At 34.5% G+C, this 15646-nt stretch overlaps 1 protein-coding gene across 1 annotated transcript in view; it reads left to right on the top strand.

The window, feature by feature from the left end:
- DOCK7 (dedicator of cytokinesis 7) overlaps window positions 1–15646 on the top strand; it is a 225563-nt gene that overhangs the window by 112941 nt on the left and 96976 nt on the right. The window contains 3 exon segments of the mRNA XM_079103571.1: window positions 8652–8714; window positions 8716–8739; window positions 12632–12863. Of these exon segments, the coding sequence (XP_078959697.1) occupies window positions 8652–8714; window positions 8716–8739; window positions 12632–12863 (319 nt within the window).

Here is a 15646-nt window from a genome sequence, read left to right as displayed (position 1 = left end):
CTAGAAGTTTTCTGGTGCAATTTTTTGGTTCTTCTAAATATAGAATCATGCCATGGGCAAATAGTGATAGTTTGAGTTCTTTTCCTGTTTGTATCCCTTTAATTTCTTTCGTCTGTCTGATTGCTCTGGCTAGGGTTTCAAGGATGATGTTGGATAGAAGTTGTGAAAGAGGCCATTCATGTCTTCTTCCAGTTTTTAGAGAGAATACTTTTAGTTTTTCTCCGTTTAGAATGACGTTGGCCATGGGCTTAGCATAGATAGCTTTTACAATGTTGAGTTATGTTCCTATTATTCCTAGTTTTTCTAGCGTTTTGAACATGAAGAGGTGCTGTATATTGTCAGATGCTTTCTCTACATCTATTGAGAAAAATCATATGATTCTTGTCTTTAAGTCTATTGATGTGATGTATTGCATTTATTAATTACTGTGTGTTGAACAAACCTTGCATTCCAGGGATGAACCTCACTTGATCATGGTGCACTATCTTTTTAATATATTTTGTATGCGATTTGCCAGAATTTTATTGAGAATTTTTGCATGTGTGTTCATGAGGGATATTGGTCTGAAGTTTTCTTCTTTGATATGTCTTTGTCTGGTTTTGGTATAAGGGTGATACTAGCCTCATCGAATGAGTTTGGAAGGGTTCCCTTCTTTTCAATTTCATGGAATAATATGAGGAGTATTGGTTTTAATTGTTCTTTGAAGGTATTGTAGAACTCAACTGGAAATCCGTCTGATCCTGGGCTTTTCTTGGTTGGTAGGCTTTTGATGGCATCTTCTATTTCTTTGCTTGAAATTGATCTGTTTGAATTGTGTGTGTCTTCCTGCTTCAGTTTGGGTAGATCATATGTCTCTAGAAATTTGTTGATGTCTTCAGGTTTTTCTATTTTATTTGAGTATCAGTTTTCAAAATAGTTTCTCATTATCTTCTGTATTTCAGTACAGAATATCCATCATGATACTTTTTCATCACAAATTTTAGTAATTTGAGTTTTCTCTTCCTTTCTCTTTGTTAGTGTGGCTAAGTGTTTATTGATTTTATTTATTTTTTCAAAGAACCAACTTTTTAAATTTTTTGAATTGTTTCTTTTGTTTCAGTTTTATTGATTTCGACTCTGATTTTAACTATTTCCTGTCTTCTGCTGCTTTTGGTATTGATTTTTTCTTCTTTTTCTAGGACTTTGAGATGTTATGTTAGGTCATTTATTTGTTGACTTTTTATTCTTTTAATGTATGCACTCAATGCAACAAACTTCACTCTTAGTACTACTTTCATGCCCCAGAGATTTTGGTATGTTGTATCGGTGTTCTCATTTACCTCTTAAGTATTTTTTAATTTCATTCCTGATATCTTCTCTTATCCATTCATCATTCAATAGCATACAGGTGTTGGGGTAGCTTGTATGTTTTATTTTATTGTTGATTTCTAATTTTATTCCATTATGATCTGATAGAATGCAGGATAGTATTTCTATTTTTCTTTTTTTCTTTCTTTTTTTTTTTTTGTATTTCCTGAGAGTTGCTTTGTGGCATAACTTATGGTCTGTTTTAGAGAAGGATCCATGTACTGCTGAGAAGAAAGTGTATTTGCTTGATGATGGGATGAAATACTCTATATGTGTTCATGAAGTCTAAATCATTGATTATATTATTTAGTTCTATAATTTCTTTGTTTCATTTTTGTTTGGACGATCTAGCCAGTGGTGAGAGAGGTGTGTTAAAGTCACCCAGTATTATTGTATTGTGGTCTCTTCGATTCTTGAAATTGAGAAGGATTCGCTTGATGTAAGTGGATGTTCCATTGTTTGGGGCATGTATATTTGTGATTGTTTTTTTCTTGTTTGTTTGTTTCTTGTTTCCTGTCTGTGTTCTTTTGATTGATGAGTTTTAGCCTTTAACCTTCAAGGGTATTGTGAGATATGATTTATATTCCCAGGCATTTTGGTTTATTTTTGTTTTTTAACCTGACGTAGGTTCTCCTTTGATTGACCTTTCCTTTAGTGTAGTTCTTTCCTTTGTTGATTTTCATTTTTAAAAACTTTTTTATCTCCTCTTTATGGAATATTTTGCTGAAAATGTTCTATAGTGCAGACTTTCGAGTTGTAAATTCTTTTAACTTTTGTTTATCATGGAAGATTTTTATTTTATCTTCAAATCTGAAGCTTAATTTTGCTGCATATAAAATTCTTGGCGTTTATTTTCTTTCAGAGCTTGATATATGTTATTTCAGGACCTCCTGGCATTCAGGATGTGGGTTGATATATCAGCTGAGGTCCAAATTGGTTTCCCCCCATATGTAATTTGATTTTTTTCTCTCACAGTCTTTAAAATTCTATCCTTATTCTGTATATTAGTCATTCTCATTATAATGTGCCTTGGTGTGGGTGTGCTATAATTTTGTACATTTGAAGCCTCTTATAGTTGATTTTCCATTTCATTCTTTAGATTTGGGAAGTTTTCTGATATTATGTCATTGAAAAGATTATGCATTCCTTTAGTTTGTATCTCCATGCTTTTGTCTATTCTGATATATCTTAAATTTGGTTTTTCATGTTACCCCATATTTCTGGGCAGTTCTGTTCATGGTGTCTTACCATCTTCTCTGTGTGGTCAGATTTACTTTCTAGAGTATATATTTTGTCTTCATTGTCTGAGATTTTGTCTTCCAAGTGGTTTAGTCTGTTGGTGATAGTTTCCATTGAATTTTAAATTTGGTTTATTGTTTCTTTCATTTTGAGGATTTCTGCTTGATTCCTTTTGTAATCTATGCCTCTTTATTGAAATGATCTTTCCCTTCCTGTATTTTCTCTCCAATACTATCCTTTATTTAGAAGATCTAACTACGTATGTTCTAAACTTCATCTCTGACATTTCTTCTGCTATGTTGTCTATGTATTCTGTTGTTGGAACATCTTGGTTTATTTGAAGCACTTTGTTACCTTTTTTTTTTTTTTTTTTTTATGTTGCTTATGGGTCTTCTCATCTAGCAGTATGGAATTGAGGCAGTACAGATTCTACCCTGTTGTTTTTTAGTGTCCCTAAAGGCTTCCAGTATCTCACCTGCAGGTCCTGGCTGTTGTCCAAAAATGGTGGCAGCTGCATGTAACCAAACCTGTGGGTACCATGACAATAGACTTGCAGGCAACAATGGGCAGCAGGCAGTTCACTGGTTGCCTGTGGTGGTCTGCAGGCTACTGGTAGACGATTGGTGGGTGGACATTGGGCAGTGGGCAATGAGTAGGTAAAAGGTGGGCAGTGGGCACACAAGAGGCAGGCAGATGGGCAAATGGTGGATGATAGGTGGTAGTCAGTGTGTGAACCGCACTCAAAAAGCAGGCAATATGGTGGCAGATGGTAGATGATCCGGGTAGATGAATGGGATAAAAAACAGGGGATCTGGGGGCAGTGAAGACTGCCTCACAGAGAAACATTATTTTCTCTGCTTGAAACCTGAGTTATGGAGCAACAAGGAATACAGCCTCCCTCTAGTCCACCATCTTGGATTCCCTTGAGTTAATTGTTAATATCTTTTTGTAATTGAGGATCAAGTAAGTGAAAATAAAGTAGCTATCAAGATGCAATACAAGAAATATTAGCTGCCTTGATGAATGGCATATGTGACTTTCAAGACTTGAAATAAAAACACTAGAAAACTATTAAGAATTAACAGCCCCTGTTCAAAAACCAAAGTGCCTTTGGAGACAACTTTTCCATGATGATTACCAGTGTCTCTAATCACTTCAACTAACTCGTTGCTGAACATTAATCTAAACTATAGCCGTTGTATATATTCTCCTGATGCATTGTTTCAAAATACAACCATAAAAGGCCTGGTGGCTCACACCTTTAATTGAAGCTATGTGGGAGGCTGAGACAGGAGAATTGCAAATTTGCAGGGCCAGCCTTGAAAACTTAGTGAGACCCTGTCTTCCTGTCTTAAAACAAAATTAAAAGGGCTCGGAGATTAGCTTAGTGTAGAGCACGTGTCTATGCGTGAAAAATCCTGGGTTTGGTCTCCCCCAGTATGGACAAAAGAAAAATAGAGAGGAAGAAAAAAAAAAGCATTTATAAACAAATTGTATTTTTATTTAAAAAGAAGAGCAGTACAACTATTGCTTAGTTCTCATTTCTCAACATTTTCTGTCACTTACTCAGCCCTTACCACATATCACCTGGCCTTTGTGGTTTGTTCCTCAGACACACAAAGTTCATCTGTATCTTAGGCCATTGCGGTCCCATTTGCAGTGTCCTGTCACTAAGCCTATTTGTCATTTCATTCAGACATGCATTCAAATATCGTGTCTCCAGAGAAGTCATCCATGATAATTCTGTCTTAATAGGAAACTCTACTACTTTATCTCTTTACTTTTAAAATTTCTCCTATCATTTATCATTGACTTTACATTTGAAATTTCTTTAGTGAAGCCTTTTTTTTAACAAGGAAAAGTATTGTACATTTATTATAGTGATTCTCAAATTGGCTGTATACCACAATCGTTTGAGGAGTTCCTTTTTTAAAAAAAATTATTGGCTCTTTATAGTTATACATGGCAATATGATTAATTTTCACACAATTATAAAAGCATGGAATATGATTTGTTCTAATTCAGTTCCCAGTATTTCTCCTCTCCCTTCCACCTCCCTCCCTACTGTTCCTGTCCCTCTAGTCTACTGATCTTTCTGCTATTTTACTTATAATTCTTTTTGATTAGTGTCTTGGTCATATATACAAGACATGTGCCCTATATTCATATATAAGCCATAGTCACATTCACTCCACTGCCTTTCCATCCCATCCTTCCTCCCTTTGCCTTCATTCCCCCTTTGTCTACTCCACTCATCTTTTATTTATTTATTTTTTATTCCTCTCCCCTTGTTTTGAATTAGCTTCCTCATATATCAGAAAGCATTTCACCTTTTCACTTTTTGGGGACTGTTATGATAGTCTCCCGTTCCATCCGTTAGTGACAAACACCATGAAGTTATTCTTCGTTATGGCTAATATTGTATATATATACCACATTTTCTTTATCTGTTCACCTGTTGAAGGATACCTAGGTTGGCTCCATAGCTTAGCTATTGTGAATTGAGCTACTATAAACATTGATGTGACTGTGTCACTGTAGTATGCTGATTTTAAGTCTTGGGTATAAACCTAGGAGTAGGATAACCTAGGTCAATGGTGATTCCATTCCAAGTTTCTTGAGGAATTGCCATACTGGTTTCCATGTCATTGAACTAATTTGCTGTCCCACAGCAGTATATGAGTGTACCTTTTTTCCACGTATCCTCACTAACATTTATTGTTGCTTGTATTCTTGATAAGTGCTATTCTGACTGGAGATGAGATCTCAAAGTAGTTTAATTTGCATTTCTTTACTTGCTAGAGATATGAACATTTTTTCATAATTAGTGACCATTAGATTTCTTCTTTTGAGAAGTGTCTGTTAATTCCTTTGCCCTATATTGATTGGGTTATTTGGGGTTTTTTTGGTGTGTTTTTTTTTTTTTTTTTTTTTTTTTTTTTTTTGAGTTCTTTATATAATTGCATATTTATGCTCTATCTGAGGAGCAGGTGGCAAAGATTTTCTCCCATTCTGTAGGCTCTCTTCATGCTCTTGTTTCCTTTGCTGTGAAGAAGCTTTTTAGTTTGATGCCATCCCACTTACTGATTTTTTGTTTTATTTCTTGCACTTTTAGGAGTCTTGTTAAGGAAGTCAGTTCCCAAGCTGATATGTTGGGTAGTGTTGGGCCTACATTTCCTTTTATCAGTTACAAGATTTCTGGCCTAATTCCTAGGTCTTTGATCTACTTTGAGTTGAGTATTGTGCAGGTTGGGAGATAGGGGTTAAATTTTGGATTTCCAGTTTTCCCAGGACCATTTGTTAAAAAGGCTCTATTTTCTCCAATATATGTTTTTGAAACCTTTGTCTAGTATCCAATAACTGTATTTATGTGGGTTTGTCTCTATGTCTTCTATAGATCTTCATGCCTGTTTTGTGACAGTACCATGCTGTTTTTGTTACTGTATCTTGTAGCATAATTTGAGGTCTAGTATTGTGATGTCTCATGCTTTTCTTTTCTTGCTAAGAATTGCTTTGGCTATTCTTGAGTCTTTTATTTTTCCAATATGAATTTCATGCCTTTTTTGTGACATTCTGTGAAGAATGTATTGGAATTTTGGTGGGCAAGCTCTGTATAGAGCTTTTGGTAGTATGGCCATTTTAACAGTATTAATTCTGCCTATCCAAGAACATGGGAGGTCTTTCCATCTTCTAATCTAGTGAAGGGTTTTTCTTGTGGCTTTGTTATATAAAAATGTGGTCTTTTATCAGACACAGTAATTTAAAAGGAAATTTTTTTAAAAGAAAATATGCTTTTGGGGAAGCTATGAATTTGTTATTAGTTAGTTGATTTGGCAAATACAAAGTCAGTTTTCTAAAGGGAGGCCTGTGGGTTTTCTTCTAGCTACTCTGCTAAATACAGTGATATATAAAGAATATTGTGGTAATTGGATTTGACTATAGACATACCAATGTAGCTGATTGATAAATGAAATAAACCACTTGATTAATTGTTAAAACTTTGATTTTAGTTATGATATTAATAAAGCAATATATTCTTAGTTTTATTATTAGATTTAAAGAAAAATGTATGTTCTTATTTTTTAATGCTTAAATTAAACTAAATGAGGGAAATTATTTAAAAATTCAACTTTTATAAGACAATGCTTAATGTGGTTTGTATTTCCTTTCCTGGCTAAGGTTGAACTCTTTGATTCTTTTAAAGAGTCGGTGACTTTTGATAGATTCTAACTTCAACAGTTCTTTAGCCTTAAAATCTGAGGCTTGACATAATCATGCTGAGGACTGATAAACTAATTTCTGTAACCAGTGAACTATTTCTTTATGATTTGACTCTATTGATCATTTTTTTTCTTAATACTGGGTCAAAAGTGACTTTTTACATGACTTTGTTATACATCATCTCCTTAGTTTTCACCCTGTTTCCTCCTTAAATATCTGTGTTCCTCTCTGAACGTCTAAGCACTATTTTCAAGCAGGACCACGAATTGCAGTTCATGTGCATGACACTCCCAAGGTGGTGTAGTGTACAACTTGCATAATGATCAAGGTGCTGTTGACTTTTTGTGAATTGATGAACTCTCTGTATTTCTGCTCATCCATTTTTGTGATTTTTCTGGAAAATTAAAATGTCTAGTGATATCATTACCTGAATATCACAAATACAAAAAATCAAAAATTGGATTCATTCTTTTTGAATTCTGTTGAAATTACAATGATGGAAACACCTTGGTCACTAATGATCTATCTAACATCTGCGTCATCTTATTATTGGTGTCTGATGACTGTCTTTTCTCATTTAGGTCAAGGATTTTCCTAGCCTAGGTATGATGCATAATTTGCATCATGGACATTTGGTGGTATTGAGAGACTCTAAATTTTGTATAAATATTTTGTTTTAGTATTAAGGAAGGGAATGGCCACTACTACCAGGACTGGGTTGGGGAGATCATTGTGAGGGTGGAGATGGGAAATTGCAGCCTCCTTGCTAGGCTCTGCAGACACCTCCTGTTGTGAGAGGGAGGGGGTGCTTTATTACTGTTTTCTGTTTGGTCTCCACTGATACCATGGTTGCTTGGGGACTTGTTATCATTGGAAGGAAGGGGATGGGATCCCAAATGTTGTCTTCCTGAATACCACGCCAAGTGTGTTGGTTGGTTTGGGCACCTCCTTACAGCTTGCTTGTAGCCTAGGCCCTCACTCAGCTCATGGAGATGAGAGTTGGCTAAGATTTGTTCCCTTATGATGGCTGGAATATTGCTGTTGTGGGCTATGAAGAGCAGGTTTTTCTTGGGGCTTTGCTTGTGTGTGTCTTTTGGCACTTCTGAATTGTCATTTTCTCTAGCACTCAGTTCTAGAGGATATGTAAGGCAAAAATAAAACCCACGAAATACTGCTTTGTACTTTCTTATATCCTTAGGTTTCCAGCTCATCTTCATTCTCATCTGCACTTTTCAGAGTCTTTACATTCATTTTATGTATCATGTTTGGGGATTTTAGCAGGACTTAGCAAGAGGAATTGAATTTATATATTTGCTTTTAAAAATGATTTTTTATGAAATAATTTGACATTCCTAGAAATACTTCAGAAAAAAAAATTGTAATCCTTAGAATAAGAGTTCCTTTGCTTGTGAATGTTTTAAAGCTCACTTAAAACACAACAGGAATACTGAAAATAAAGAAAAGGGAATGTTATAAGCCATTAAAATGATATCATGTGAATTTATTGATGCATGTGAGAGTCATAATGTATATTATGTGAGAAATAGCTTTTAAAACAATGTTTTATATTAACTATGAAAGGTTTATGTGTAGATATGAAGACTTGGAATGAAATAAGGGGATGTCTCTGAAAAGGTAGAAATTTGGGGTATTTCTGTTTTTGCTCCTTGAGCCCTTTAATTCTTTTGTGAAATTACTAATTTTGTAATAGTGAAATTTAAGTATTTAATTGATTTATGGTGATAAATTTCCACAGTATTTTTTCTCATTGAGTTATTATAATTTTTTGTTTGTTTCTTGGATTGATCACCTACTCTTAAAGCATCTGTGATATGATCTTTCAGGTTCCTCTACCTGGCATGAAATGGGTAGATAATCACAAAGGTGTGTTTAATGTTGAAGTTGTTTGCCGTTTCATCTATCCATACACAAGTAAGTGAATTTTAATAACTATTGTGGTCAACTTTTATTCAACTAATTAAACATATTATCTTAGACTTATGCCAGTTTATCTGTCCATCAGTTATAGGAATATATGTCAGTTGAAAATATTTAGAAGTTATTTTGTTTTTTAAAGGAATAAGCAAAATGTCATTGACTGTTAACAAAGGCAGACATTTTGCTTATCAAATATCCCTGACTTTATTTTGAACAATTAAGTATCCTTTTGCTAAGTTTCAGGTACATGATATAGTTATAGAGTTGAAAAACTATTGTCCAACTTACTTTATTCCTCATAGGTCAGTTATTTAAATGGAAATAGTTTTTAGGAATCATTTGCTCCAAATCCACATTTTCTGGAACATACTGAGTTCCTTTCTAAGATTTTATAGTCTTTGACTGGAATGCTTTTTCTCGTGACATTCATTTGACTTCTGTTTTAAAGAGTTTCTTTTCACCTCAGAAAGATTACATTCTTCGGTAACTCATTTAGACATAGCAAACCCATCACTCTGTGTCAGCTGAGCATGTGCTTCCTACTGAGTATATGCATATCTGTGTCTCTGTGGCATATTCACTCTCTTGCACTCTCTCTGTATATCCCTTCCACACGCATATTTATTGTTTTTCCCCATTATATGGTAAGTAAGCTCCATGAGGTCAGAGATATTACCTATCAAAGAGGTTTCCCTTTAAGAACCTTACAGTGTAATAGGGGAAAGTGGAAAAAATAATCATAATATAATAAAATTAGTACTATGGTACTAATGGTATGGATAATTTGGCTAAATCCTTTCAAGTACAGAGGAAAGAGTTGTCTGTTCTGCTAAGGACTGAGATGTTGCATTGGTAGGTAGAGTTTACCATACTGAGAAAAGGAGAGTGGCAACTCAGATGAGCACATAACATGCAAAGTGATAGTAAGGAGTCTGGTTTAAGGACCAGCAAGCAATCCAGGATAATGTAATTTAAGTGCATAGGAAATCATAACAGATGAGGATAGAAGTTCAGGTTGATAACAGATTAGGAAGAACCTTGAATGTCATAGAATTTAGAGTCTAGATAGATGGTAATTTTTAACCTAACTGAGAATACAAGAAAAGTAAACTTGGGAGCAGATGAAAGGAGAGCAATTGAAACTCAACATCATGTACAGCCACAAGAATGGATCCTAGTTAGAATAAATTATATGTCAAAATATACTTGACTATCATGGATATCTAAAAAGAATTTAATTTTTTTTTAAAAGAAAGGAGAGCAATTATGGAGCTATTATGAGTTTAATTTTGAACCTGTTAGTTGAAGTACCTGTGCACTTCAAATAGAAATTTTCTAAAGGTAGTTGTAATTATTTGGGAGTTTGGGGTTGAAGGTAATAGAATAAGTGTAATAGCTGAAATTAAATTGGTGAATATGATTTTCTAGGGAGAAAAGGTAGAGTGAAAAGAGGCAAGTTTTTAAAATAGGGGGTGTTTAGAGGGCTTCCCAAAACCACCTTAGGTTCAGTGATTTGTTAGGAGGACTTGCAAGGTAAGTCATACAGTGATACTTATAGCTGATTTATTTTGGTGAAAGGATGAAAAGTAGTCAACAAAGGGAAAAAAGTACCTGAGAGAAATCCCAGGAAACAAAGCCTAAGTCACACTGGCAAGTTGAAACAACATTTGTGAAATGCTGTCTGCCAGGGAAGTACAGTAGGGTCTTATAGGGTTGTTTCTGGGGGCCAATGATATAGGCAGTCTGCCTAAAATGTACTAAAAGTCTAGACTTCCCAAAGGAAGGCAGGTATTTACCATAAAGCATACTGTTTGAATATTTTAGGCATGTGAGCTATGCCCTATCAGTGGGAGCCAGCCTGAAATCCAAGTTCCCAGACACCAGCTGAAGATCAACTTTAATAGGCTTATAAGATAACAGTCTTAAGCCTGCTGTGTTAACCCTTTTCTGCACATTGAGGTAGGAGAAAATAAAAAGACACGGCACCTCTATGCTTTGTTTAGGAAAAAAAAAAATATTTGGCGATCTATAGGTTTATTTAGCATTACACGTGAGACCCCATAACATAGTAGCTCCAGTAGAATTTTTCCTTTTCTGATGTTAGTGGATGTGTCCTATGCTTCCTATATATCTTGTTCCTTTGTTGATAAAAAGAATGACATTATAGTATACTATTGTACATATTCTTTCCTTTAATAGAATTCTTAATATCACATTGTGTCTTTCTAAATATACAAGTACACCCTCTTTCATGCTGATTTTTCTTCTATTTCTATATGTTGTTAGATTTTTTAGAGTTGTCAGGACATTTTTCTTTTACTCCTGTTTGTTTTTCTGGATGCAGATTCATGTGTTGTCCTTATGTGACATAAAAGGATTTGGGGAAAATATATTCTATATCTAGTCCAGAAGCTATACAATATAGGGGAAGAATAAAATGCAATTGTCTACTGCATAGCATCCTGGCACTCATAGTCCTGATGACTAATATTAAAAATTTTATTAATTGGAAAACTAGATAAAATAAATAGATCAAATATTATAAAGGATCAGTTGAAAGCAATAAAGCCTTTTTGTGATGTTTATACTTATAACTCTGAAATATATTGCAATGATATAAAAAATGGATAAAAACTAAATTGATCAAATATTACAACCTTTTTAAAAGGATTGATTAAAGACAAATCTTTCTTGTGATGTTTCATACTTTTGTAATTCTTTGAAATTTACTAAATATGTAGTTAGAATTCAGTAGACTTTATTCTTTTAAATACATTCATGTAGAACTATATTAGAATTTTAAATGCAAAGCTGTGCAGCATTGCTACCTTTTCTTAAAGTTTATTTTCATTGTTAAGTAAGTGTAAATCTTCCCATAGTTCAGTAGACTTGCTTAAATCTCATTGGTCAGAACTATAGCACATGGTTGTTTCTAGATACAAAGAAGCCTAGGAGAGTAAGCTTCTACTGCTTAAATAAGACTGGTTCTGTTAGCATTGTAGAAATAGGTTTAATAATAGCAGTCAATTTAATTGGGAGACAAATCCATCAATAATAAGAATGTGGAAATTTTAAGATAAATAATTATTAGCTAATTTAAAGGTGATTCACTACTAAATGGGAGTAAAAGAAAATTCTGTGATAATAACAGTAACAGAAAGTACCAAAGAAGGAACCTAGAGGAAGGAGCCTAGAGGAAGATCCTTCTGAAGGCTGAGAGACCTCTGAGGAGAGGATGCTACAGCTATAAAAACACTTCGCCATGCAGGGGAACTTGGTGGAGAGTCGCTGCCATGGAATTATGAGAGCCACCACTAGTATGGTGACCACTTCTTCCCATATCCCTTACCTCTGAGCTACAGCAGTCACATCTCCTAGCCACCACCTGAAAAACAAACAAGGAATAAAAGTCTCTTTTAACTTCTCAAGCCTTCAGACTGCCTCCCATGTGCTCTACTGTCTGAGCCTGACCTCAAGCCAGCTGACAAAAGAGAACTATAGTGTGAAGAAACCATTTCCGTAGTATGCAGCATGACAAAGGTTGTAAGTTTGGAGCTGAGAGACAATACATTAATAATGGACCCGGGTAGTCTACTAAGATACCTGCCACAGTAATTGAGCTCTAAATTAATAAGGCAACTCAACTAAAAGAGAAGAACCTTCATTAGTACTAATAGATTTCTTGAGTAACTCAGTAATATTGGAGGCAGCTATTTTACAATAGCAAATTAGAATAGATGTTTTTAATTGGAAAAATGCTTAGGTATACCTATATGTATTTTTTTATATTAGCAATTAATGTTAGATATCAGTGGTCCAAAGTCCTTTAGGATTGGGAAGTTTATAGTTATAATTGTTTGGTACTTTTTTTTATTTTTTGTTTTAGGATCCTTATCTTGACAAGTTTTTTGCTCTCGTCAATGCCCTGGATGAACACATGTTCCCGGTCAGAATTGGGGACATGCGAATCATGGAAAATAACTTAGAAAATGAATTGAAGAGCAGTATTTCAGCACTGAGTTCATCACAGTTGGAACCAGTGGTCCGATTTCTTCATCTTCTGCTTGATAAACTGATACTTTTAGTTGTTAGACCTCCTGTCATTGCTGGCCAAATAGGTAATTTGCTTTTTTTTTTTTTTTTTTTTTAGCTTAGAGATGAATCATGAAATTTATAATTTGAAATTTCCAACTTTTGTTAAAAAAAAAGAAGCCTTGCTTCCTGTTTGCTGTCTATAAGGACTATGTTTTATTGGGGGAGGTTTTGTTTAATCATCAGAAAATAATAACTATTGATTTGTTTTTATAAAATGTGCCATATAGACTTACTTTCAAATTATGGAAACTCAGTAATTTATTCATTCATTAAATACTTAAGTACTTACTATATATCAGACTCTGATAGTCACTGTCCGAGGCATAATTCCTCACTTTAAGAGCTCACAGACTAGTACAGAAAACAGACAAATGGAGAAATCATATTACATTTTACAGGTCATATAATCTACCACATCTTCATTTTCATTCATCTGCTATCCTTCATTGAATTTAGTTCTTTCTTTCATCTGCTCAAGATCACTGTTTTCTTTTTCTTCCTCTGTGTTGTTCTGGAAGGAGTGGTGTTTTTTTGTTTTTTTTGTTTTTAATTTTTCAATTTAGTTATACATGACAGCAGAATGCATTTCAATTCACTGTACACAAATGGAGTACAACTTTTCATTTTTCTGGTTGTACAGGATGTAGTCACACCATTCCTGCAGTCATACATGTACATAGGGTAATGATGTCCATCTCATTCTACCATCTTTCCCATCCCACTGCCCCTCTCCTCCCCTCGTTCCCCTCTGCCCAGTCCAAAGTTCCTCCATTCTTCCTTTAACGGCCCCCACGCCCACCCATTGTGTATCAGCATCCACTTATCAGAGAAAACATTTGGCTTTTGGTTTTGGAGATTAGCTTATCTCACTTAGCATGATATTCTCGAACTCCATCCATTTACCTGCAAGTGCCATAATTTTATTCTTCTTTAAGACTGAATAATATTCCATTTTGTATATGTACCACAGTTTATCCATTCATCTATTGAAGGACACCTAGTTTGGTTCCACAATTTAGCTATTGTGAATTGAGCTGCTGTAAACATGGATATGGCTTTGTCACTATAATATGCTGATTTTAAGTCCTTTGGATATGTATATATAGGCCAAAGAATGGGATAGCTGAGTCAAATGGTAGTTCTATTCCAAGTTTTATAAGGACCTCCATACTGCAGGAACAGTGTTTCTTATCCTCTCCCTTTCCAAGTTTTACTCATCTGCTTTTGCCAAGTTTCTACCTAAGTCCAATGAAGAAGTTGAGCTTGGAAGAAACTTGAGCTAACCTATTATAAAAATTTTGTTGTTGGGCTGGGGATATAGCTCAGTTGGTAGGGCGCTTGCCTTGCAAGCACAGGCCTTGGGTTCAATCCCCTACACTGCAAAAAAACAAACAAAAAAATCTTGTTGATGTACCTCAGTATTGGAGCATTTGCCTAATGGCACAAGGTTCTGGGTTCAGTCCCTTGACTGCAAAACAAAACAAACAACTCCTCCCAAACAAAAATGATGAAAGGTTGGATTAAGAGATTATAAAGATACTGTTACAGAAGTTATAGGAAAAACTTTTTAAGAAAAAACAGGTTAGTTTTGTTCTTTGTTGTAGATTGTATACATTAGAATATAGTAGTAACAATAATAACAAACACTTTGATAACACTTATTATATTCCAGGAATAGTGCTGTGTGCTTTATATTACTGTATGAAATCCTCACAATGACTGTATGTAGTAGGTGCTATTATTACCATCATTTCATGAATGAGTAAAGTGATAAATATAATATTTAAAATTTTCACCTGAGGTCACTCAGCTGGTATGGCAAATCTAAAATTCAAACTCAAGCAACAGGCTCTTGAGAGTCTCTCTTGTCTACAATATTTGAGAAGTGTCTACTGGTAAAATTTACAAAAATAGTTGAGTCTAATTGAAGGTAGAAATCATTTTAAGAAGTTTAGAAGAGAAAGCAGTGTTAATTTAAGGCATAAGAATGGAGGTATTTGAACATGTTTAATGTTGAGAGAAACTATATAGGAGAAAAATAAAAGATATGAAATAAGAAAGAATTTAGTTAATGAAGCAAGTCTGTGAGGCAAAAGTGAAGGTCCGTAAGATCACTTATGATAGGGAAGTGCACTGCTTCCTTTGGAAAGGAGATATAAGTGGTTTCCATTTTTGATAAATTTGTAGAAAAATTGAGGACTTTCATGCTTTGTATATTTCTTCTGTGAGATTGAAGGCAAGATTTGCTAAGGAGGAAGTAAGATAGACCTGAGGTTTTTTTTTTTTTTTTTTTTTTTGCGGTGCTGGGGATCGAACCCAGGGACTTGTGCTTGCAATGCAAGCACTCTACCGACTGAGCTATCTCCCCAGCCTTAGACCTGAGTTTTAAGGATTCTTTGAAATATCTATTATGGGAAAAGGAATTAACTAGGAACAAAGGTAGGATTGTTAAACCCCACTCAGGTTTCTGTTTCTAGTGTCTTCCCCTTCTAGTCCATTTTTGATTATTCCACTTTTAGGAAAGCTCATTATTTATTCATATTAGGGAACCTCATTATTTATTTATAATTTCCTGTCTTGACTAAATGCATTATAATATCTGAGACTCTATTTCTCCAAATGACTGTGTGGTTTACGTATTCAGTGTGCTATCAGGATTCCCCCACTTTTGGAAATTTATTGTTATATACTGACTTGAATGACTGAGTAGGTAGTATTTATCCCAGCATTTAAAATGCTATACAATCTGTTTTTCTAGTCCCCTTTCCACTTTTAATCCTTTTATAAATGCACTCATTTTAATTAT

Source organism: Sciurus vulgaris (genome assembly GCF_902686455.1).
Source record: "Sciurus vulgaris genome assembly, chromosome: 1".
Classification (NCBI taxonomy): Eukaryota; Metazoa; Chordata; class Mammalia; order Rodentia; family Sciuridae; genus Sciurus; species Sciurus vulgaris.
Note: the sequence above shows the minus strand (reverse complement) of the source record. Positions and strands in the feature narration are given on the sequence as shown.